At 47.7% G+C, this 26,028-nt stretch overlaps 1 protein-coding gene across 7 annotated transcripts in view; it reads right to left on the bottom strand.

The window, feature by feature from the left end:
• The window catches only part of UXS1 (UDP-glucuronate decarboxylase 1), a 118,774-nt gene that overhangs the window by 21,398 nt on the left and 71,348 nt on the right, over window positions 1–26,028 (bottom strand). For 4 of the 7 annotated variants that reach the window (XM_034953601.3, XM_034953600.3, XM_063594552.1 and 1 more), the window contains 5 exons: window positions 21,332–21,451; window positions 13,501–13,544; window positions 9,747–9,807; window positions 7,411–7,468; window positions 5,416–5,519 (listed from right to left, as the gene is read on the bottom strand). In XM_034953601.3, coding sequence (XP_034809492.1) covers window positions 5,416–5,519; window positions 7,411–7,468; window positions 9,747–9,807; window positions 13,501–13,544; window positions 21,332–21,451 — 387 coding nt within the window. Of the gene's footprint in view, window positions 1–2,021; window positions 2,863–5,415; window positions 5,520–7,410; window positions 7,469–9,746; window positions 9,808–13,500; window positions 13,545–21,331; window positions 21,452–26,028 lie in introns of those variants that run through there. The other 3 variants (XM_034953602.3, XM_034953604.3, XM_063594553.1) reach the window with 1 other exon arrangement.

The following is a 26,028-nucleotide window of genomic DNA, read 5'->3' as shown; positions in this document are numbered from 1 at the left end:
CATTAAAACTCACAACTCTTCTGCCCTAGCAAACTGCTGAGGATTTTCTAGATTTCCCAGTCTTAAGAGACCAAACTGTAGCTCAGTTATCACCAGACCAGCATTTCACTCAACACACCTTTCAGATTGAGAACAAGGTCAAGCTCATACATAACTAAGAACCATGAACCAGAATGGTGGCCCATGCAGCACCAGAGTTGTGATCAGAGATGCCATCAGGGATGGAGCAGAGGCAATGCCACAAGAGTCACAAGAGTCCACCTGGGCCAGTAGGCTGGGCTCAGTATCTAAGAGGGTGTAGTGGAAATCCAGTGTGTTCACTCTCTAATCTGCACCTTGCTTAAGCCCACTATGACTGTCACTGAAGTTAATAAGAGCAGCTGTAACAGTGTCGTCCCTGTAAGCAATAGCAGTGATGCCTCAATCGGGAGCCAATCCTGAGATGCAGGAGCACCACTGTGTTAGCTAGAACAAAATACTTCAGATTGGGTAATTTATAAACAATAGAAATTTACTGCCAGTAGTTTTGGAAGCTGGGAAGTCCAGGATCTAGGTGCCGGCAGATTTAGTGTCTGGTGAGGGGCTGTTCCTCATAGACGGCACCTTCTTGCTGTGTCCTTAAAACATGGCAGAAGATGCAAAAAAGCTCCCTTGGGCCCCTTTTGTAGGCACTAAAGGGCTCTGCCCTCATGGCCTAATCCTCTTAAGCACCCCACCTCTTAATGCTATTGCACTGGGGATTAGGTTTTAACTCATGCATCATAGGAGGACACAAACATTCAGACCACAGTAACCATGCTCTGTCTACCCATTCATCCCTTTCCAAGCCCCTCAACTCCACTTCCCTCTCTTCCCAGGACATTCATGGAAATGAACCTCACACCACATCCCTGACGCATTACTTCTTTCCTTAGGATGAATTAGATAGATCTCCTTCCTCCTCCCTCCCCTGAAAATATTTTATGAATATCACAGACAAGAAAACCAAAGAATGAATCCCATGGAAGAATTCCAGATACTAACTAGCAAGTAACTAGGTAAGAGAATTCTGGACCCTGGGGCCTTTATGTTCTCCCAGATTGCACTGCAGAGCTTAGTCCCCGGAAATTCTCAGCTTTCCCTGTCTACACTCCTTTTTCAATGTCTTGGTTACCATTAGTAGTTCCCAAATGAGCTTCCAGCTCTGTTAATCCCATCTCGGTAAATGGTATATCACTTACTTCTGGTCAAAATAATTAAAATTATAAATAAGAAACCATCTTTGATTCCTCTTTCTCTCTCACACCACAACCAATCTAGCACTGACCCTAGTTCCAGAATCTTCTGGAGAATTTAGCATGACAAAGAAACAAAACCACATCGTCCTCTGCCCTGCCCAAGACTGGGATTCCAAAAATATGTCCAATTAAGAAGAATCCCAAGGTGGTTGTAAAGCACAGGCAAGTCTAGCTTACACTGGTTAGGTATCTTAGGATCTCTCATTTTTAAATGCTTCTGATACATAGAAATCTTTATCCTCTCAGCGCCTGCTCAGGTTTGTGTTGTTGTCACGCGGAGCCAATCTACTTGGAAAATGTGGAGCTTTAACTTACCGCATTGTTCTTCCATTTATTAAGAGGAAAAACAAAATGCTAACACTAAACCTTGAAAGGGTTTCTATTGAAAACAAAAGCTCTCAGAGTTTTCACTCAATAAGCCTAGTTCACAGATCTCTCCAGAGGGGACAATTTGCACCTTTTTTTTCTCCATCTGGTCTGTGTTGCCAAGGAAGGGCACAAAACTGATTCTAACCCTGGCTAAGATCTGAAAACTTCACATGGCAGTGAAAATTATATGCATACACTCAGCCCAAGTAGCATATAAATGCTTCCAATAGCTACATATCAAATTATATAGTGCACAAACCTGAATGTTTTCAGAATTTTCTTTTAAAATAAATTCTCCAATATTTTCCTTAGCACTCCAACAAGTGCCATGCCAAAGCAGAAAGACAACCTTTAAAACTGGAAGTCCATGACTGGTGAGTTTCAATATTTTATTAAAATAGCATATTTAACCATGGTTAACCAAGAATATGTTAACTTTGTCTCCCCCAACCTGCCCCCGCCCCAGATACGCAGCAAAACACAGTAGTGATTTCAAATATCCTTGATCATGACCAACAGGAATATTTCAGTCAAGTTTGCAACTCAAAAGTAGACCTTGGAAAAACTCTGAATTAAAAGAGAAACATAAAGCTCTCACACAGAATTCTTTTATCTGCCCTAAAATCAATGCCGGTGCACCACCACCTGACAATACTGCTAGGATTTTTCTTTATGCATAGTATAACGACTCATTTATTAAGTACCCACTTTTATAAATAAAATCGGCATTTTTTGTCCTGCTTAATGTTCCTTTTCAGCTTCACAAAGAAACCAGTAAATAAAACTGTCAACGACAGTCACAACATATGCTCTCACAGCAAGATAAAAAAACTTGAAAATACGCAGAGATGCATCTACGCTATTTTACATAAAAAGAGAGATTCAAAAAGTGCAAGGCAAAATCTGCAGTTTTTTGAGGGGAGCTTTTAGGCACATCCATTTCATTAAAGCAAGCTTCAGAATGAAATTCCAGTTTGTTCTTCATGACACCTGTTAAAGTCTTTCTTTAAACAACAACAAAAAAAGCCAAAAATACATCCCATCAAGTGTACAATGGTAGTCTTGTGTCCTAAAAGTGAGGGGTTCAGTTGTGGCGAGTCCGTCCTTTCTTTATTCTGGCAGGCTTTGGTTTGGGGATGTACTGATTATTTGCCTGGTACTCGAGTTCTTTACGGAAGTAGTGAATTGCTTTGTTTAAACCTTCCTCCAGTGGGACCTGTTTAAAGGGAAAGCAAGAAAGGGAGACAAGGTCACACTGACAGAAGGGCATCGCAGGAAGGAAGTGCCACCTTGCAGGAAGGAAGTGCCACCTTGCAGCCAGTCAGGCCTCCTTCAGAGGAACACTCACAGAACCATGCTTTGGTTGTGACAGCATCCAGCATCACGGCTCACCGAGAGAAGCCAGAAGTCCTTCAGGGCCGCTTTCAGAATGTACTGTGGAGCTGACAAGTGTCACTCTTACTGACGTAAAGTGAGCTCCACCTCACAAAAGACCCCAACTACCTCTTGCTGGTATAATGTCTACTCCAGTTTGAATCGGCTGGCAAGATTGTTTTTCAGATAATGCCCATGTGCCCCATTCTTTCAGAAGAAATCCACCTTGGAGTGGCGGGAAGATGCTTTGGGAAGGTGATCTGCATCTGATCAACACGCCTGATTCTCCCACGTGACATCAACCCTCTGCACTGCCTAGCAGATCATGGCCCACTTGCACCCCCACCATACTAAGAGGCTGAGTTTGAGAGGGAACCCACGGCAGCCCACACCACAGAAAGCAACCTTCTTCTGAAGCTGCTTTGCAGCCAACAGGAAACCAGCCAGATCAACTGCTGATTAACAGCAGAAAGAGAAAAGGTGAAGGGAGGCACTGCCAAGGGGTGCTGGGGCACCACTGGGGGCGAAGGTCTGTCAGCTTGACTGTAGCGATGGTTTCACAGGTGTCAAAATAGATGAAAACTTATCAAATTGTATCTTCTAAATATGGGCAGTGTGCAGTTTGCCAATTATATCTCAACAAGCTGCTAAACACACACACTTGGGACAATTAAGATGGATAATGCCTGTAAGTTTCTTTGGATCATATCCCTCAAAAATTTATTATAAATTAAAACTACTACTAGAAGAGAAACCAGTGGTAGATGGCTCACATTCCAAGAATGTTAGAATATTATAGGTCTAAATTCCAGAAAGATAAAGATACTGAGCATACACACACCTCACATAAAAAGCAATAGTTAATACATAGTGAATGTATATTTAAATCTTCAAAAAATATTTTGTTTAAAAATATAAGCTCTCCTTACAAAGGGGCCAATGGCCCCTTACAAAGCTTCAAAAAAACAAGAAACCTAGGCTGCTATAACCTGTTTTGCACAGCTTGGGATTATTCGATTTTGTGAAGTCTGGGTGTAATTGTATTTTTATTTCACTCAACAAATTTCTGCAGTTTTTAGCAGATTACGTAGACTTGTACATCACAGAATGAAATAAGGATCAGGCTGGAACTCTCATGTCCCTTTGAAGTTCAATATTCTAGGATTCTACTCACTCAGCTCTGACTATGCACATTTTAAAAAGGTAAACTGAGCTCTCCACTGCGTCCCTGACTCTCTGACTGCGCCACAACCCAAGGGCCGTGCCAAGATGCTCCTACATTTGCTGAGCACCCAGTGTGTGTCAGGTCTGACAGGTGCCGGGCTCCTGCTGGACACAGGGCTACACGTCTCTGCCCGAAGGGAGCCCGAATTTCAGTGGGGCACATGAGGGTGGGCAAAGAGGGAACAGCCAGGCAGAGGTGACAGTAAATGAGGTGGGCTTGCTTCTATAGATGTGGCCAACCCAGCCAACCTCCCTACACAGGTGGTCTCTGAAGGACACAGGCAGCCCTGAGGGCGAGCATTCTCTGGCGGGGAGGAGCCTGCAGTCACCCAAGGCAGGAAGGGCACAGCAGGCGGCAGAGCAGAAGCAGGCGGGGTTCAGGCTCAGCCCCAGGGAGGCGGCAGCCGCCCCACCCTGCCCCCTTCAGTAGACACACTGAAGACAACAGGAAGGCATGCAGTTCCCCTTCCTCCACACCCTTCAGTCTCGCACGCATCCAACCAGGGGCTCCACTGCGGGGCTGATGGGGACCACTTGCCCCTGACCTGGCCCCACACACTCGATAGACAGGCAACTGGGGCTACGCAGGGCTCTTTGAGCGTGTGCTGCCAGCGCCCTTGGCACAGCGTTCACAGTCAGGGGTGTGTGTGTGTGTGTGTATGTGGGAGCGGGAGTGTATGTGTGAATGTGAGTGTGGATCAGTGAGTGTGCACATGTGAGTGTATGAATGTGAGAATGTGTATGATAGTGTGAATGTATATGTATGTGTGAAAATCAGTGTGTGTGAGTATACTTGTATTAAGTGTGTTTGTATGACAGTGTATATATGACAGTGTGAGTGTGTGGGAGACAGTGTGAGTATATGTGTGTACAAGTGTTTGTATGGCAGTGTATGTGTATGAGAGAATGTAAGAATGTGTGTGTGCATGAGAGATTTTACGAAAACAGAGCCCAGAGCAGGGGCTTCCAGCCGCTTCCCAGGTAACATTCTCTGAGACTCCTGATATAGGAGAGGCTGTTTACCACTTGGAGAAAACCCTCTATCTGCCTGGATGCTGAGCCCACCTTGCTCCTCCGGGGGCTGTCTGACAAGGGTCAGTGCCTACAGGACAGCAGACACAGGACACGGGAGGCCCCTCCCCACAAGGCAGCATTAACTCCCTGCACTTACCACGGGCTCCCACCCCAGCATCAGCTTTGCTTTTTTGATGTCTGGTTTTCTTTTCTGTGGGTCATCCTGGGCTTCGGAGAGAAACTGAATTTCACTTCCGCTACCTGAGATGTTTAAAGAAAAAAAAAGGTAGGAGAGAATCACAAAGCATGGGTAAGCACAGCCTTACCATCCACATCAAAGTCAAACCCCATATGCGGTGTGAATAGGGTGCAGGCGGTGGAAATGCAGTTCTCTGAGAAGCCCCAGAGCTCCCGAGGGACTATTCTGCATGGAAGTCCAGGGAGTGCTCCTGCAACTGCTGTGGCCAAGCTGACTGTGTGCAGGCGCCCAGCAAGAGCTCGGTGGCGGGCAGGTTATTCTGTCTCAACAGGCCTGAGTTACCGCCCAGTACAAGAGGGTTGCTCCAAGGCAGACCACCCACACCAGGTAACAAGTGCAGACGTGCCCACCGAGCATGACCCTGGTGTGAGACCACAAACGTGGTGTGGGGCCATCCCTGAGGTGGATGCCCCAAGTGGGCCATACCTGGGTGCTCGGAGCCTAGACAGCCCTGAGACCCAAGATGTGCAGCCACCCAGCTGGAGGGACCTCTCGGAGGACGGCAAAGGCTGGCCTGTTCCACATCCTTGCTGGGCCCAGGACCCACTGGCCAGCAGTATACAGCCCCACCAGTGACTGTGAGCCAGACCTGCAGAAGAAAGCCTGTGGAGGCTTTCCCTGCCTCCGTGTCATGGAGGCCACATTGCAGACTCTGCAGCGAATCACCACCACAGGTGGTTCAGGATGGTCTGTCACAAAGCTATATACAGAAGCACAGCAGGGAAGCTGCGCGCCCCTCCCCGCAGCCTTAGGTTTCAAATAGCGTTTCTCAAGCGTCAGCACGCACGGATCACCTGAAGAGCCTGTCAACGGGCAGATCCTGATCTGGGGGCTTGGGCTAGGGCATGAGAGTCTGAATTTCTAACATGCATCTCATGCTGCTGCTGCTGCGTTGGCCCACGGGCCTCACTCTGTGCAGTGAGGGTGTGAAGGAGTGGATGGCACAGAGCTGTGATCTGAGCCTACCCCTTCCTCACGCAAGAGGAACACACAGATTCAGGATGGAAAAGCTGGGAAGTGCATCGGAGCAGCTGTGGGAGCCACAGATGATGCAGGCTATGTCTGAGGAAGACCGCTGCTTCTACTGCCACGAGCAACGGGAGGATTCCAGCCATCCGGGTCGATTAGACCAATGCCGGTGAATGGCAGCCTGATGCCAGGAAGGGCACACTGGAGGAATTAACCCAGCCAAGCGGGGTCTGGTCACCTCAGAACACACTGTGGCATACTCCTCCTTGGCCTACCTGCCAGTCTAGTCTGGTTGTGACTTCACTCAAATTTCGGGATCAACCCCAGACAACAGACATCCTCCAAGAGTCTGACTCCTCAGAGCTCCAGGAAGTCTGAGGATGAGGCCAAGGGCTCATCCACTCTATGTCTGCAATCCAGGGCTGGTCTGGAAGACCTGACCTTCTCATGGCCTAAGAGTCCACGTTGATGGGGTGCTCCCAATGCTACATTGCCCCCAGTGGGTGGCGGCCAGGATGACCAGAATTGCAAACAGAATTTCAAACCTGCCTGAAGCACGCAGCTGGTGGTTGCTGTCTCTTGCTGTCTGAAATTCTATGCTTGACATGACCAGTTCGGAAATCCAATAGTTGTCACCCATGTAGGATGATCTAATACAATCGTGCCTCAAACACTGGGAGCAAATCTCCTCCTCCCTCCCACTTCATGCAAACCTGCAATGAAAACTGAGGAGAAACCAATCCTGCCCTCCTTTATCTTTCTATTCCTTAAAAATTAGAAAACACTTAAGTATTCCTGATAAAAAGTTCTGCTTTGATCCAATTCAATTAGCTTGTATTAATTACCCACTTTCTAGTCAAGGTGTTATTAACAGATAGGGCAGGCACAGTCGATTTTACTCAGGAAATGACTTATCCTACTTACCAACAAGGTTTTTAATTAACTGAGCAAATTCTAGGATTGTGTGTTCTTCTGGGTTCCCCTAAGAAAGAAACGGTTTCCAGTTATAAGCGTCATGACAACAGCAGCAATCCACCACCCAGACCACAGGCGTGTCTGCAGAGACGTCTACTGGCCGAGTCTGACCTCCCTGCACTGCTTCAGCAGAGCTCCGTGTGCCAGAGGGTACTCCACTTCCAAGATGACAGTTACTCACCTGGCAGTGCTAAACTGCACCATCTATACCTTCAGCCTCTAGGCTGCTGTGTACAAGGCTGGGCTTTGGATAGGTCAAGAGTTTCTGATGAAGGCACACACTCACTGAGTATCAGACAATTTCCATATCTAACATAACTTCAATGTCACTTTTATAAAAGCTTAGGTTTACAAAATTAGCTCTCCTAACACTATCTATTCCCCTCTGTGTGAGCTGTGTTAACCGTGTCAGTGATGAAGGACTTGTAATCTCACACCCAAAAGCTAAGGCAGAAATGAGTACGCTCACAGGCGAGTGTCCCCGGCAAGCCAGAGGACAAACTCCATGCATTTCATGAAGAGAGAATACTTGTAGGGGCTTTAAGGAAAACCACTTGCTCTTCTTCTCCCTCCCATCACACATCAGAGCACCTGTTACTCTTACTCTGCCACCACTGCCCTCATCATAAGAGACCACCATAAAGTCTGATAATTCTATACCCTAAAGCCTCTTCATGCCCAGGTCCTCGGTTAGCCTGAAGCTAGATGGTAAATGTGGAGGGAGAGACCCTGGGCCTCAATGGAGCACAGAGGGGATGACTAGCCAAGTGGAGCGACGGAAATTTGCAAGAAAGTGATTCTGCCTTTCTCCTGGCAGATACACGACTCCAATTTTAGGAACTGTCCCTGTGCAAAGGCCCTCCACAAAGAGGGAAGGAGGAACATGGTGTCTACAGAGAAGAGCCTGGCTGCCCAGGGAAGTCACTGACAACACCCTTGCTAAAGAACCTGCAACAAAAACGCAGAGCAGGGGCGGGTCGGGCCTCTCCAGTGTACACAGGCAAACGCTGCAAGCAAAATGAGGCTTACAGTGTGAGGCATGTTCTGGTCTGTTTTAAGTGAATGTTTTTTCAAAAGTGGCACACTGTACCCATGAATCAGCAACAGTCCCAGAATGGAGTCAGCACTCCAGGGCACATTCTTTCCTACGTGATGAGAATTCCCTTTCACCTCGGGGAAAAATGCATGGTCTGCAATGTATTTGAGATGGCTGGTTACAAAGACATGCATAAGCAAAGGTGACATGGTTTGCAAGAAACAGGTCACATGGCCAACATTTTAGAGTTCCCTGAACTTTAGAGTGTTGTGTAGGAACCAGGAGAGGTAATTTGGGAGAAGCACCTGAAATGACCCCAAGGTAGGGTTAAGGGGGAGGTCTCTGTGAGCTAAGAGGTTCTTGTGTCCACTGCCATCAACAGAAGCAGAACATCTTGAATGCTGGACAGTCCACATTGGAAACCTTGCATTTTAAATGAGATGGAACAAAACTGCTCAGAAAATCACTCAGTGATAGAAAGGGTAAGAGGTCCTACCATGACCTTGGCTGATGCACCAAGGAGGAGGCAGCTTGGGGGGTAGGACCATGTCCTTCAAATCCTTGGATAGTTACCACACTGTAGAGGCATCACACTAGCCATGAATGGCCCCCAGGTGGAGAAGTGAGGTCAGTGGACAGGTGTGCAGAAAGTGAGATTTCTGGTCCAATATGAAGAGCTTTCTGCCGGCCAGAACTGTCCAAAGACAGGGTGAATTTCTCTGAGCAGAAGCAAGTTCGCCAGCACTGAAACTGCTCAAGGCTGGATGATCCCTCCAACAGGGAGGTTCTGGGGCTGTGGGCAGGCATGCAGGGAAGGCAAGAAGCCATGAAGGTGGTCTGTCCGGCTAAATGACAGACATCATCAGCAACCGGAAAACTTTCCCTCTGAACAACCTCCATCTTCTAAAAACGCAATCAGGTCTTATAATGACGACCCGCCTGTTAAATAGAGAACGAGATGCATACACATGTCCACCTACTACCACCAAAAGGCTTCACACAATTTTAGACCCGGGTCCTTCAGAAGGTGGAGGGACTGATTACATCACTCACCCATGCCTTGCAGATATTTTACTTCTTTGTATACTCTTACTTTGTGTTTGTTTTTCCTCTAGTATTTAGCAAGCAACAAACACAAATGTCCTAAGTGTGCCGATGGCAAATGAAGCAAAGCCTGGTGCTGCTCATGGTTTCACAAATGAACGAAAGTCTGAGCTGTCCTGCAGAGTGGAGGGAGAGGAGCACTCACCAGGTTGACCGGGCTGCTGACGTTGCTGTTCATGAGAGCCACGAGGCCATTCACTAGATCACTGGAAAAAAAGGGGAGGCAGGTGAGGCTCTGCCTGCTGGAATATGCTAGTGCCACGCACCACATAGAAGCCCTCCCAGAATAAAAATTACCACCCCCAGGAGAAAACAAAAACCCAAATGGAAAATTGAATGTCAAAATAAAATCCTACAAACTAAGATGGTGTTTATAATGTGAAAGTATTTATGGATGAAATGATATATTTGATGTCTGGGATTTGCTTTTTTTGGGTGTGGTGGAGATAGTTAAATAGGATGGAAGCTGAGTGATGGGGCTGAGTTCGCCACTGCATTTCTGAAGTCCTTTAACAATTAAAAACTAAGCGTAAGTTAAAACAGGCATACACTCAAAAAAGATGGAGTTTACATAAGTTTCCAAAGAAAATTCATGTTTAATGTGAACCCAGTAGTTGACCTGTACGAAAGCACATGATTACTTTTAAAAACAAGATCCACGGAAATGAACGAACTCCAGTATGTGATCCCCATACTGGCAAATCACAGATAAAGGCAAACAATACTGAGGGTTGAAATAAACAGAAACGTCACTCCCTACTCCCCCAACCTTAAAGTCGCCACCCCCCAAAACGCCTCGTATGAAACGGTCAGGGATATTTGGATGTTTCAAATGGATTGTGATCAACTGGGCCATGAAGGTGAAGATAAGTAAGCAAACTTTCGCTTACCAAGGTTTGGTTCTTATTTTCAGAAGCTTTAAAGTGTGGCTCTGTTAAAAAAAAGTTACTTCGTAAAAATGACACCTCACTGCTAAGCACAAGCACTTTTTCTACGCCAATTTTCCATGAGCTACAATTCTTAGAAGACTTTTAAAGCTCTGACCCTTCTCCTTCTCCTCCTCCATCATTACCAGTGAGGAGCAGGTCACTCTGGGTCAGGATAAACTTCCAAAAGAAAACCGCAGATAGGTTTTGCTTTCAATTGAAAAAAACTACTGGGGTATTTCGTAAATCAGATATTTCTGCGTTTTCCTTTACGACAAATGCGTATTTCATATGAACATGCTTAAAATGTTCTATTCTCAAGGATCAAGCACAAATGCAAATCCCTGCTAACCTTGGATGATTTCTCCTTTACAGAAACTAGCAAAAAGTCACTTCATCACTATGGCAGTATTGCTACATTACAATAGTGCACTCATGACATACATCTGTGCACGTTTATAAAAAGACATTAAAAGCTGCCATTCCATTGCATCCACAATATGATTTAATATTGAAACTGGGGGGTGGGGTTTATTTGAGTTGGAAGAAGGGTGACTCTCAGGCAGTCATCCTCAGTGGGGCAGACGGGAGAGCCATGGGCCTTTTACATGACAAACTGGCAACTTTTAAGGTCAAAATTGCATAGATCACACTCTTTAACCTGAAGCTCTTTACAAGTGTCATTTTGACAAAGTGACTTTTAAAAAATATAGCATGCCTTTGTTATGTAAATGAGGACAAAACCGGCCATGAGAATATTAAACAGAGTCATGCCAAAGTGCCGATGCGGATGGCCACCTAGACCTCAGACTCCCTGCACTGTTGTTTCAAGGCAATCATGGGTTTGGGGAATGGTTAATTTAGTACAGTAACTATATGGACCCAGACATCGTGCATTACTAAAAGACGCTCAGTTCCTAAAAAATTGCTTGTGAAAAACATCAAAACTTTGGTCAGTTAATGAACTCAGCTGAGTCCTCAATAACTAAAAAGTTTAAGTCAGGAAACCCTTGCCCAAGTATGGCAAAGTCCCTGAAGCCTCATCATCTCAGACTCTGCTAACGTGAAACCAGAGAGGATCACCAGAGTGGGGAGTAAATCAATACTACTGAAGTGTTATGAAATGGGTTTTCTAAAAGGGTTAACAACCATGTGTCTCGGGAAACTGCTCATGCCCTTTTTTCAAGTAGTCAAGTGGTGTGGGAGAGGACGATGCATGTGAAGGCAGCTAGGAGCATGAGCCACGACCATCAAAGCAGGCACAGGACAGTGACCAGGCCATCAGAGCGGGCCAGGCACCCTGAGTGGGCCAGGGTGCATTTTGTCCTGAGCTGGGACAGCACATAGCACAGGCATCACTGAATGCTCAAAATATTTTAGTCCTAGCAAAAAGAAAAGTCTCTGAGGCTATTTTAAATGAATTTTGCACACAATGCCCTTGAGATAATGAGAGCAGAAAGAAGAATGGGTTCTGACTGGTTTCCTTTTACCGCACAACATCTCATTGATATTCCATGTGGTGTGGGGGCTGGAGAAGCCTGGGGGCCACTGGTGAGGCAGCCCGAGGCAGGCACACATAACCGAGGACAGCAAGACTCCCTCAGAAAAGGGCACAGCTGGGTGAGTGGAGGAGGATGGGATAAGAATGCGTCACTACGGAAAGAAGGTACTCAGTCCAAGGGAGGCCCACAATTTGGTCCCCATACAGAAGTGTGCCATGATAGTTTCCTCCAGGGACATAGTGCCTACGTTAAGTGCTTTGAAATGAACACGGTCCCAAAGCGGGGGCAGCTGCCATTTCCCTGTTAAATCGCTTTTTAGAATATGCATGCCTATTTGGGCAACAAAGTTGGTTATAGTACACTTCTGGGCTTTTGTCCCTTGAGGCAAGATACTAATGGGTGGGGAGGAAAAAACTACTGACTGCGTAAATGTTTACTCACAGCTTTCTTTTGGAGTAAATGGAAATTCACAAATATTTTCAGCAAAAATCTACAGTGGTTATTTTGATTTCTTTTTAAAATTTTATTTTACTACCAGTTCCATTTCTCCAAGGGACTCCTACCCAGGACCCCTACCTAAGGGTCCTGGGTAGGTAGAATTTTATGTGGTTGCTTTGGCTGAGGTGGGACTTGGGGGCTGCCCCGACCTGCACAACAGCCACCATCTCACCCTAGTGCCCCTGGGATGGCCCCAAGACAGCAGGAATAACACTTCCTGATTGACAGGCATACTGGAGTATTTGCAATGAAGAGTGAAAATATGTGGGTTCAAAATATAGAACTGGGTTTTACAACAATTCAGGATACCAGAAACTTTCACAGAATTTACAATAGCCACATACTGGTGGATGCACTTTGGCATACACAACTGCTTCTATCCTAACTACTCTGAGAATCCACACTGCCTTCTAAAATTAATCATCAACGGAATGGAACAACAGAACAGTGGATTTATAAGGGTTGCCAAGAAAGCAATAAAAATCACCATGTGAATCTATTCAAAAAATATATTTTTATCTGCATTTAGTTTCAGCATGAAATTCAACATAAGAACACTATCTACCTTGTGCCCTCCACAAGGACTATCTCCTCCACCCCGCGAGCCATGTTTGCAATGGGTCAGATTCTGGCATTCACAGGTCTGCTGGATGCATAAGGCCATCTCTTAACTCCACCTGCGCTGAAATCACCCAAGTCACCCTCAGAGCTGGGCAACTTCACCCACACACCGCTAGGTGGCAGTAAAAGATTAGCACATGAGTCACGATAGTCATGGAGATGAATGCAAATTTTAACTTTTAAACAGAGAACAGCAAGTTTTCCCATCATAAAATTAAAAATTTTTAATCAATATATAGTGTTAGCGTTGTGGAAATGGTTAACATATACAAGACACTGAACTGTCTGTCAAGTTGGCATGACCCCTGCTCCAAAGCACTGCTAAGGCTGGGGCAGGGCAAGACAGTCTTACCTGACGTACTGGAACGCCCTTGTCTGAGACCCGGATCCGTATACCTGGAAGGAAACCAACAGTGAGGCCTCCTGATAAAACCACACCAGTCCTGCGTAGGTGTCCTTGAAACTCCAGGGGACACAGTCCGACCTTGAAACTGATCCCAGGGGGCAGTGATGCTGAGTCAGAGCATCTAGCACCACATCCCGCACTCTACTTCGAGACCACGCCTTGACAGTGAGATGGTGGCAGCAATACCTAAAGTGTGCACCTGGTATAGCTGTGTAAAGTTTTCCCTCAAAAGACAGTGCCTGAAGGAATTCGCTTCTGCTGGAGTCTTACGATGTGTCAGGCATCATGTGAGGCTCTGGGGGGCTGTGACCTCAGAGTCCAGCTAGGTGACAGATCTACAAACAAACATTAATACATGCATTTAACTGGGGTTCCTCACACTGACTGCCCAACAGCAGAGCTGGGGATGCCACCCAGGCTGGTTCACAGACTGGGATGAGGCCGGCATCTCCTGGTATTGTTACAGCTAGCTCCCCAGGAGATTCTAATATAAGGCCAAGGTGGAGAGGCATGCAGGAGACTCTGAAAGTGATGTGGAGGTGGCAGGAGGGAGGGTCACATTCCCCTTTGTTTCCACTGCACATTTGCTCCACACTTCCATAGCTTGGCTTGTGTTCTTTGCTCTGCCGGCTAAGACCCTCTTGTCTACCTTCTACCTGGCAGAGTGCTACTCATCCTTTAGGGACAAGCTCTGATGCCATCTCCTGGAGAAGCTTCTCTGGCTCATTGCCCAGGGAAAGCCCTTTGCCAACTGCCCCCAACTGTGAACTCCCCAGAAGGACTGGTGTCCGAACCCCCTTTGCCCTGCTGGAGCCCAGCACGATGCGAGGTGCGATACCGGCATGGGATGAGCACCTGCTGAATGACCTGCGGAGCGCCATGGATCACGCCACTCACTGAGGCGGAGACGGCAACAGAGGTGCTTGGGGAGATCTCCTAAGCGTGGCATCACAGGAACAAGAGTGCCCTCGGGGGTTTTGTTTGCTTGTGTACCTCCCTGTGGTGGAAAGCAGGCAGCTGGGAAGAAGGGACTGCCTTTGGGAACAAGCTTGATTATAACAACCCTGGGGCCTCTTCCCGCCTGACAGCAAAAAAGAGCCCCTGCCAGCAGCTCTGTGAACAGCACCAGCCCCCTCAGCCCCAGACACTCAGCCTGGCTTTCCCGGAGCTCCCCGCTCCAGCTTGGAGAAGGAAAAGGGGAAGGAGCAGGTGGAGAAGAAAAGCACACGCATGGCCGGGCGCGGTGGCTCAAGCCTGTAATCCCAGCACCTTGGGAGGCCGAGATGGGCAGATCACCTGAGGTCGGGAGTTCGACACCAGCCTGACCAACATGGAGAAACCCTGTCTCTACTAAAATTACAAAATTAGCTGGGTGTGGTGGTGGGCGCCTGTAATCCCAGCTACTAGGCAGGCTGAGGCAGGAGAATTGCTTGAACCTGGGAGGCGGAGGTTGCAGTGAGCCGAGATCGTGCCATTGCACTCCAGCCTGGGCAACAAGAGTGAAACTCCGTCTCAAAAAAAAAAAAAAAAAAAGCACATGCATCAAACCCCCTGAAAGCCTTATTTATTTATTTAAAAAGCAGGTTCAAAGGCTATCTCTGTTTTCTTAATAAACATTTATATGCCAATTCCACAGGTGTATCAGTTCTATCTATGTAGGTTCTGTTCTTGGGGGGAAGGCCTTACACTGAGAAAAGGCTGGGGATACTGAGGAATGGGGATTCCTGTCAACACAGAAACTACAGCTGCAACAAATCTCAGTAAAGGAACATTGAGGAAGGATGGGCATGGGCCTCTTGGAAGCAGAGGGGAATTCCTTGACAGTTCTGCCTGAACCTGATTCTCTGGCCTGGCTGATACTTCTGATACATGTGAGGAAGGTAGGAAGCAGTGGGCCTGAGATGGCAGGACAGGAGGTCCACCCACTGCCAGCTCCCTCAGCCTGGAAACTCCCCTCTACACCAGTGCCGTAGGTGTAACTCTTTTTGTTTTTTACAACCTTATTTTGGAGATGAGGTAATGGAAGGTCAAAGCGCTGGAGTGACCTGCATTCAGCAGAGTGAAATTTATCTTGACTCCAAGTTCAGAATTCTTTTTCCTGCCCTATTGTGTTCATAATTTCAGAACTACCTGTAGATTTTTTTTTCTTTTTTCAAACTGTGGCTCTCAGGCTGGCACCAGGCCATTCTCCAACCTCACTGTAGTGAGTATCGGATTTAGGCAACTCCCGCGTCACAGGCTCCTCCACAGGTGGGTTTGGGGCTGTGCTGCTGTCCTGCCCATTGCCTCTGCCTGCATCCGGGGCTCTGCTCTCAAAGCTGAGCGCACAGAGGCACCTCTGCTGCTTGTTTTGCACCTTCCCACCACACTCAGTCAGGGCCACTGTGATGGTGGGCTCACCAGTCTGCTAGTGCATTCCAGCCACATTCACAGAAAGCCCACCTTTGTCCAGAGCGGCAGTGGCCTTCAACAAGCCAGCCGAGGCCAGTCTTCAGTCTGATCTAAAGCCCAGGCTCGCTCTTCAGAGCAGCGGTGTCCACTCACACACCGTCTCTCAGAGAGGAGCCATGGAAGAGCACAGTGGCAGCTTTCCATTCCACCCAAACATGCTGACCCCAAGCCCTGGAGGAACACAATCCAGGGCAATACATGCTGGGTAAGCCCCCCGACCGGGATGGGTTAACTAGGCTGCCAGGGTCAGGATGTGAAGAACCACGCCAGGTACCTGCTCAACCAAACAAGGGACTTGTGGTGGAGACATTCAGCAGCTTGAATATCACTTAATCCCAAAGGGCTGCAGCCTGGGAAGTCCAAAAGGCTCCCAAAATCACCTGCAGTCTGCTGGGTATTTCCCACCGTTGACTCATTCAAAGTGCACTGGAAGGAGAGTTACGACTGTGGGTGCATTTCCCTGCGTGACTCGCCAGGGGCAGCTCCCCACCCAGCCAGCACCGACACAAGGTTCATCTGCAGGCACCACGGTCACCAGGTAAGCTATGCTGCCTTCAGGTACGGTGACACAAGGTGCTCAGCAGCACTCCCTCTGAGGTCCCACCTGAGGCCCAACTGGGCCTCAAGGAAATAGTCCCTAGTACAAGAGGAGGCTGTTCTGCCTGGGCTGCAGTGGAAAGGCGTGGATCCCGTGGGACGCCCACTGCATACCCCCACAGACCTTGCTGACACAGTCCTGAAGGTTTGTATGCTCCAGTGTGTGCATTAGGCTAAGATGCAATGTCAGTGGCAGCCTGGAACACTTCCTTCCTTGTGTCCTTAAGAGTCCTGCTGGATTTCAGTTTCTATAGCATATCACATCCATCATCTGTACTTTGGTTTAAATTAGCCTACCTATTTCACTAACACAGTACTTTGCAACATGAGGATTTGTAATTCATGTGTGAAATATTCACTGTGTGCGCTAATGTGAAAATGTAAAGTAAAAGAAAGGGGTGTGTGTGCAAGAGAGAAGATGCTATGCCATTATGCCCCATCCAAAATATCTGTCTTCCCTGGGCTCTAGAATGCAACTGCAGACCCTGTGTACAGCCCTCCCAGCATGGTCTGAGGCCTTCCATCTCCCCCACTTCAACATAAGGCCCGCAGGGACTTGGCACAAATTGGGTGTGCAGCGAAATCCAGGGCATGAGTATCACAGGGATCTGGTGTGGACAGTTGACGTCAGCAGAGCTCCCTCAGCCTCCTCATTGTTCTTCTAACAGAAGACAGTGTGAGATTCGGTCCCTCTGGCTTCATTTCACAGAACAGGAGAGATGCAAGGAGATTCGTGCAAGAGTCAAGGCTGCTACTGGGGGCCGGGGAACGAAGGGCTGTGTGCAGGTCAAAGCAGCATGATGATCAAGGAGTAACCAACAGGGGAGAGGACCGGCCGGGGGTGAGGGGCAGCAAGGAGCTCTCATGATCACTTAGCAATGTCCCCAGCCGCTGTGCTTTATGTGTTTAAGATGTAACAAAGATTCTTTGCTTGGCCAAACTTCGTTCAGCCTCCAGTACCTTCTCCTAGGCCCATTTGTGCACTTCCTTGTAAAATGTAGTTTTGACAAGAACCCTGCTAAGTCAGTTTCGCAAGAAACCCTTACCCTCAATATCTGATCACCCTCGACATCTGACATTCCTCACCCCCCCTATCCCCTAGAGTGTGTCCAACCACCCTGGCCTGTCGTCAGCAAGAATCCTGTTAGGTTGGTTTAGCTAGAATCCTCCTTACCTCTGATGCTTCCTCTTAATAATTTTCCATCCACTCACCTCCTCCCTGCTCCTTGGCTGTAAATTCTGCTTGCCTGTGCTGTATTTGGAGTTGATCCCAGTCTTTCTCCCCCGAAAAATCCCACTGCAGTGATCCGTATTCCTGTCATGATGGTCCTGAATAAAGTCTTCCTCACCATACTTCAGTACCATTGAATAACTGTTTAACAAATCCTATGGCTTTCCGCCACAAATGAAGGCCCAATGTAAGAATCACTTAACATACCACAGTATCAATAAAAAGGCTAAAACATCATACCAGCTTTGAATTGGTCTTAGAAGTACGATTTTTCCAAAATTTCCCTTTGGAAGAAGAGCAAGGCTTTTAAAATGATATAGAACTGGATTCAAACCCCAATTCTATGACATCTGACCTGTCCTGGGCAAATCCAAACCTGGGATAAATCATGTAAGGTGGAAAGCAGAATGACCCCTCCTGTGAATGTGAGTGCCATAACTGAACTGTGGGCCAAAGCCTCTTCAAAAATAAACTTAGGACAATAGCTCTACCTGAACCATACTCATCTATTTTCTAATCTGACATGCAAACTTTGCTGAACATGATTCCACTTAAAATATAGTTTTGATGTATGATGCACTTAACCCAGCGACATACTCCCTGAGTCCTCATCACAGGCATCTGGTACAGCAACGAGTGAGATGCTAAGACAGGCATGAGGAATCTGCTCAAAAACACGGCTGCAAGGTAAGCAATCACACCCATCCCGCTTGGAAAGGGAGAATGAGACGCTGAGCTGTTTCTGGCCACCCTCAAAGAGGTCACCTCAGAAGTGACTTGTCGGAAATGTAGCAGAAAAGGAAATAGGTGGACACACCTCCTTATTTCCCTTCCTCAGTAAGCCGAGTGTTTCTAAAGACAGGCTGGCTCAGGCAGGCCTGCGAGTCTCTCCCTAGACTGCTCCACAGAGCCATCTGACAAGAGCAAGGCATGATATCTCAATTGGACAGAAAAGAATGAAGTCAGTGACTTCATCAAATTCTTGCTGGGAAATAGAATTCTGTGTGACAAAGGAAACAAAACATATTCTGAAAGGCCTCCCTCGGGACTTCTGCCTCCTGCCACCAGAAGTTGCCTACAGAGACTGAAGCCCGCCACGTTCTGGATTAACTGCAGTCATGGACGGCTCCAGAGATCTTCTCCCTTCTGTCTCTGGCACAAAAGCTTGCTCGGTGTGAAGACAACACATGAGTTATCACCTCTGCCAACAATGCATGCATTCTTAGGGAGGCTAGGGGACACTGGGAGCCCTGGCTGTGGCCAAGGAGGCACTAAATCAAGCTGCTTCTTGGAGGCTTTCATGGTTTCCTCTGCAAACAAAGCAGCTCTCATCTCACAGCATGAGGGAGTTTCTGAACACAGTTGCTAAAAAGGCACCAGGCTGTCCTCGAGATGTGGAATTCTCAACTGAGCAGGTGGACTAAGGGGTTCGCAGGTCACGGCACGAGCTCCTAGGAACCCCAAGTAGCAGCAAGAGGGTTACATGAGATGATAGTAAGTTTCACCACTTTCACTTACCATAAAGGAAAGCGGCCACTACAAACCCAATAATTAGTCCACTCAACATTTCTCTCCTGCGCCCACGTACCTGGTGGTCTTCTGGAAGCTGGGGACACAACCACGAATGAAACAAAGTCCCTGGTTTTGAAGAGCATACACTGTACTAACAGAGATTGGGGCTGAAAAATTCGTATTTCAGTTGGTTACAAGGGCACTGAAGACAACTAACATGGTTATGGTAACTAGCCTGGTGCCATAATGCAGAGAAGCATCAAGAAGGTTCCCTTAAGGAGAGGATGAATGAACAAGAATGCCTGGAAGAAAAGCAAGACGCTGCTGGGACAGGCAGGAGCAAGGGAGCAAGGAAGCAAGGAAGCCCGGCCTGAGGGAAGGTGCGGAGGCAACAGGGCTGTGTCCCGTGCTCTGCTGGAGCTGCAGAGCCACTTGAGCTTCCGACCCCTCTTTACAAGGCTCCCTCCAGCTGCGGGGTTGAGAGTACACAGGACAGGTTGAGAGTACACAGGACAGGGAGAATGAGAGTGGCTCCAAGGCTACGGCAATAAATAGGGGTGGGGCGGCAGCAGTGTAGACCAGGGACTGGAGTCTGGATCTACCTAGGGAGGGCACAGCCAGGATGTGCTGGTGGATCTGTGCAGTGAAGGAAGGAGAAGAGCCATGTGTAGTCACAGAGCCTCCATTTAGGGGCACCAAGATACCACTTAGTGACAGGGGGAGGTGGGAGAGCTGGCATGGGCTGTTGGGAGCCTAAAGCTGAGTTTGGACTCACCTCTCCCCAGGAATGCATTCAGCAAAACTCAGCTATACAATGCAGTTGCCCTCGGAGAGTCATCCCACTGTGTAACAGGCTAGGCTTTTGGTTCTACGTTGGTAGCGGAGCAGCCAACACAGACAAGGAGACATACACACCACGGAGAATGCTCATGAAGAGCGGGGGCTCTGGCTTCAAAACCCAGGCTACCACTGTGTGGCCACCTAAGCTTGGGCAACTCATATAACCTCTGCGCTCCAGCATCCTTGCCTGAAAAAGGAGGGGAATAATGTCACCTGCAGATCATAGGACAGAAGAGTGAGCTAACGTGATCAACCAATCAATGGGTAGATGCATATGTACTACACAGAAATACACAGAGCTATAATTCTTCCCCCGGAATACACTCAATTGATAACAAACCATGCCACAGGATTTTCAGAGTAACAGGATGCAAATCGACTCGAGTCCCACAAAATGCCAGCCTGGGCAGACAACCACGAAGAGGAGTGACCGGGGAGCTGGGGGTGGGAGGGAGGATTAGCAAAACCAAAGACGCCGGCAGAGCCTCTCACCAGGCAGGCCTGGGGTGCTCCTCCCAAGGGAGGCCAGAGGACTGTGGGGACAGGTATGGAATCAGCAAACCCACCCTGACCCCAGATGGTATCTGAGGGTACCAAGCAGTCAGTGTCGGCACAGACATCTTTGCCACACACTCGGACCACCGACCACAGATCACTGGGACCTCTGCTGGCTCCAGAAGTTTCCCTGGGTTGAGGGTGGCCGGTGGAGGATGGTACTGAGGGCCTGCCGGCATTGTCAAGGTGACGGCCCAGCCTGATCAGATGTGGCTCACCTCCCCACCCTACCTGTCCAGGCTTCTCAGCCATCTGAGGACACCCAGTACAGGCACACCCCTGGCTACAGCCGGCAGGCCAAAAGTATGTCGGAAAAGGTCTTCACAGGCCGGCTGGTACAGGCAGGCAGACCTGGAGGCATGGGCAGGGACCCCAGTGGCCATGGAGGGCAAGGTGACTCTAGTTTCGTGGAGCAGCCATGCATCTGGGTTATGTCCCCGTGCCTGCCTTCCCCTTAGTGGAGGGTAGCGGGTATACATGGCAGCTTCAGAAGTGTCACTCCCTGAACTAAGATGCATTCATCCCTCATCCTTTGTGAGCTGACTTCGATTTGGGTTGCAAGGTGCTCCCTGAGCTGAGGCCAGCACCTACCGTGAGTGGCTCCCCCTGGAGCGCCTGCAGGATGAAGTTGCTGACTACCCGCCCATCGTTCATGTGCATGCGTGGCCCAAAGGTGTTGAAGATTCTGGCCACTCGCACTTCCACGCCTTCCTGGAATAGAGAGAAGAGGAGGTCAGGTGTGCTCCCCTGTGTGGTCCATGCATCCACTTTGCATTTCCAGTGCCCTGCATGCAATGCAGAATGGAAACGTTCTGCTTTCCATTCCAAAATGGAAATGGCTTTTTTGTTCTGATTCCATAATGTGCTCATTATAGACCAATTGGGAGACTACACAGGGCTATACCAAAGACAGTCAAAGCTGTCCCAGATCGCACCACTGAAAGGCCACCAGCATTAATATTTTGGTAGAAAACCAGCCAAACAGTACAAGGAGGAAAAACGTGTATTTATATAAATTTTTTCCCAGTTAAATATATATTTTCCAAAATGGGATCATGTTATGAATATGCTTTTCTAATCTTTTTCACATAATATATTGTGCAAATTAATCACTCAATAGAGATTTAGATGTCAATGAATATTTAATAGCTAGGGAGAAATACAAGAAAGCTCTCTATCTTAAGAAAAGGGGACATAGAAACGTTCTTACTGAGTGAGCTTGCATCTACACTCCCAATCTATTTTACTAAAAAACATCTGTTTTAGTGAAAAACTAAATACAACTTAGTGCCCAGTATAGGTTATTAGCTAATGGCCTGGAAAGAGAAACATACTGACACTGTTTAAAACAGTCATCCCTCCTGTTCATTTTCATCTCTATGTTCATTTTCAAGTATTTTTAATGCTTCTATTTTTACTACAATGAACACGTATTACTTTTGTAATCCAGAAAAGCCTGTTTTCAAATATGCAATCATGGAAGTGCATACTGGAATAACAAAAGCCTGCTCTAAATGATCGTGTTAATTATTAACTTCACAGACTGCTTTGCCAGGGATGGAAAAATTAAATGTTTTTATCACAAACTCTGAATTAGTGGGCTTTTACAGTGTATACGTATCTAATGTTTGATCCATTGCAGAACAAACGTGCACTTTCTGGGCATCTGAGGGCAGGGAGCCTGGGGCGTGAGGACCTGGGCTCCTGCTTCTCACTGCGCCCATGTGTCCGCCGTTCCCGCTCCACCGCTCACTGCCCAGGCCTGCCACTGACTCGGTCGCAGCAAGACTGGGAAAGGAGCAGTACTCACCTGACCGCCTCAGTGTTCTAAGACTGAAAGCACAGGCCCAGTGGCTGTATTTGGTGCCAGTTATCACTACCAGCTGAAACAGTTCTTTTTTCAATTTCGGCCAACACCTTAGGCTGGCATGGGTTGGGAATGGGAATCCACTGAACCCTTAGCTAACAAGGCTTACTTAGCACAGAATTTCTCCACCAGTATAGCGAGTTAAAGGGCATGAACCACGAGCCCCAGAGGCCCCATCAGCCCTCTCAGTGGCTGGAGTGACACGGCCGCCACCTCGGCCCACAGCAGGCTTGTCAATTTCCCTAGGGTGTTCCACAAACCCAGGCGGGTTTTTAAGTGTGCTGTGATGTGAAAAAGGGTGAGAGGCATGGAAGCACATAGTTAACTTTTAGAAGCCAGAGTGCTTTATTTGTGCTAATTCTTCCCAGTAATACACTGTAATACTTCACGTGAGCCACTCAGATACTCAGGACAAAGATATGAGCTAAGTCCAAGAATAAATCAACCCTTTTCTCCACCGAACTAATGAGTGTATTAAAAAGGGTGGGGAGCAGAGATGCTGCTCTCAACAGAAAATAACTCAGAAGTACCCATTGCATTTAATTGATAAGATGAGGAAAGAAAGTGAATGGATGTGGCTTTATTCTAGGAAAAGACTGGAAAAACCTCAGCAAATTTACAATAATCAACGCAATGTGCCTGGCAGGGGAAAAGCTCAATGGGTTAGGCAAAATTTGCAGCAAATCAAATGCTTTTATCTTCTTGACGTTCCCTTTCCACAAAACAATATTCCGGAACATGGCCTCATTAGGATCAGCAGACATTAAGTGTCCAACCCATAAACAGGCTTGCTTGCTGTGGCTTTTCTATTTGGGCCTGTAATGGTTCAGCAACAGAGGGCAGCCCTTCTATACAGGTGCAACAGCCATTGAGTGCAACAACACTTCCAAGGACACGAGCTCTCAAGGCTGGTCTACACCAATAAGACAAGCTACTCATGAAGCCTAAACTCCTTACATGAAATAGGAACCCGAGGCTCACTCCAGTTAAGACCTGCTCTCCTCTGGGATGATGGTGTCTTCTGGAGTTTGGATGCCCATCTATCCCTTTCTAGGTAGCATCAGAGAACCCTTGGCCTTCACACAAAGGCGACCCCCAGTCAATATGTATAGTCCACTTGCTGCTGAATCCTCATTCTCACTGGTCCTCACGGTGGGACCATGTGGGCAGGCAGGGGGACAGTCGATGGATGCTGACACCACTGTTGATGGTGGCAGTTCAGCTGCCACCCACATGCATGGATTGGAGAAAGGTATTCCTCATCTCAGATCTGAGGAGAGGTCCAGGGTCTGACCCAAAGCCACCTTCCTAAGAAGGGAAGAACCAGGCTGAAAACCCAGGAAGTACACACCAGGCAACGCTGTCTCATTTAAGGAAGAGCCCACCTCTGAAGGACCAAGAAGTAAACACATTCATGAACCCGTGACTCCCACACAATGTTCTGCCTGCGAGTGGTCAGGCCCTGCTGACACTGAGCTGGTGCCTTTGAGCATAGACAAAGCTGTCAGTCAGAAAGCTAACTGCTGATTCATCCTAGGCATGGCTGGATTTCACTTTATGCTCTGTGATTTCGTCCCCTATGGTGGCCCATGAGTCATGGACAGCTCCAAGCATCAGGAAGGTCAAGACAACTCCTACAAGCCTGAGCTGCACCAACATAGAACCAATGGAAACTCAGGATGGATGCTGAGGGACCTGCAAAGGGTGGAGGCTGGAATGTCTGGATGGCCTCGTCTCATCCTGGGATTCATTATCCCAAGGAAGTCACTTCAGTTTCTAAGACTTAAGATCCTAATCTTTGAGGTGAGGACAATAATATCCATTCCACCTACAACACAGGGGTTAAAACACTGAAACTATTTTGAAAACTGCCATCATTATTATCTACCTCCAAGGGATGGTTCTCAACCCAGTAATTGCCCTTGACCTCTGTCCCCAGTTTTCTGATGACACTAATTTACTTTGAAGTGACGGTGACCACGTGTGGAATAGCTCACAAACACTGCCACCAGGACACTAGGATTGCAAGGAACAGGCTGAGGCTCCCAAAGGCCCTTTGGAAACACGAACTAGGCTGGAACAGTGTAACTGGCATCAAACGCCTCCTTGCCTCATTCGTAGCAGCTGAGAGAGGGGTGAGGGCTTGGGTATGCAGGTCCTGAGACGTGGAGCCAACTAACAGCAGGCCTGACAGGCAAGAGGTGATCCAAGAGGAGTAATGAAGGTACAGGGATTCCTCCCTCCCCAGATATCTCCCAAGGACAGAAATGTTACCAGCAGGGATTACACGGTGTACAGAGCACCTCTGACAGAAGTGATTTTATCTTAGAAAATGACTCCATTTCACATTTCAAAAGGCATCCAGCCAACACGGTCCAGATATTTGCGTAATCAACAGAGACAACACCCAACCAGATTAAGGGCATAACCCTTTACTGTCAGTCCTCACCAAAGGGCTCAAGGGCGGTAATGAGCAGGACTTCTACAACTCGAGATGGCCATCTTGACAGACTCCATCTTGCTGTCACTCATGATCAGCACCCAGCATCTGCCGCCAAAGACTGCCCAAATCAAGGGCTCTTCCATGCAAGATGATGCTGCCTGTCCAGATAAGCCCAGGACCCTCTCTTTGTCCATGTCACTGTCCTTGGACTGGTTCATTAACCCCTTTTCCTCTCCCCTTATCTCTTGATGTTAAATGTTACTCTGCTTGATGTGGAATGCTTAATCTAAACATTTATATATTAAGTACACTACTAGGTATGGTTTGCAGTACTGACTGACCTGTGGAGTGGCTTGAGCCTGTGTGACCACAGCTCTGATTACCAAGTGAATGGAAAACACTAAGAAGTTCCTTCTTGGAAATTGCATGGAGCACATGGATTTTATGATGGAAATAGTATCAATAAAAGCCTGACCTTGTGGAAAGACACAAACGTTCATGGACCTGGTTATGTCTGACCTTGCCCTGCTCACGACACATGGGTTCTCCCTCAAAATTTCTTTTAAAATGCAACCATTCAGTGGAGAGTACAACAGGTCCCCAAATAATATCACTTCATGATAATACTAATGAGAAAGAAAATCACCTCCTGGCTGGGGCTACTGTCTGCACGCAGCTGGCATGTTCTCCTCTCCCCACGTCTGTGTGGGTTTTCTCCAGGTATTCTGGTTTCCTCTCACATCCCAAAGCTGTGCATGTCAGACAAGTGGGCTGTTCCAGTGGTCCCAGTGTGAGTGAGTACGCCCTGTGAGAGGTTGGCATACCGTCCAGGGCAGGCTCCTGCCTGGAACCTGGAGCTGCTGCGATAGGCTCTGGCCACCTGAGAGCCTGTCAATAATTATCTTGTTTTTATTAATCTTCCTTAGGTGGATAGCTCACATTTATTTCAAATCCTTAATATTAGAAGTGTTTTAGTCT

This window comes from Pan paniscus, chromosome 12 (assembly GCF_029289425.2).
Source record: "Pan paniscus chromosome 12, NHGRI_mPanPan1-v2.0_pri, whole genome shotgun sequence".
NCBI classification, from domain to species: Eukaryota; Metazoa; Chordata; class Mammalia; order Primates; family Hominidae; genus Pan; species Pan paniscus.
This window is presented reverse-complemented; position numbering and strand designations above follow the sequence as displayed.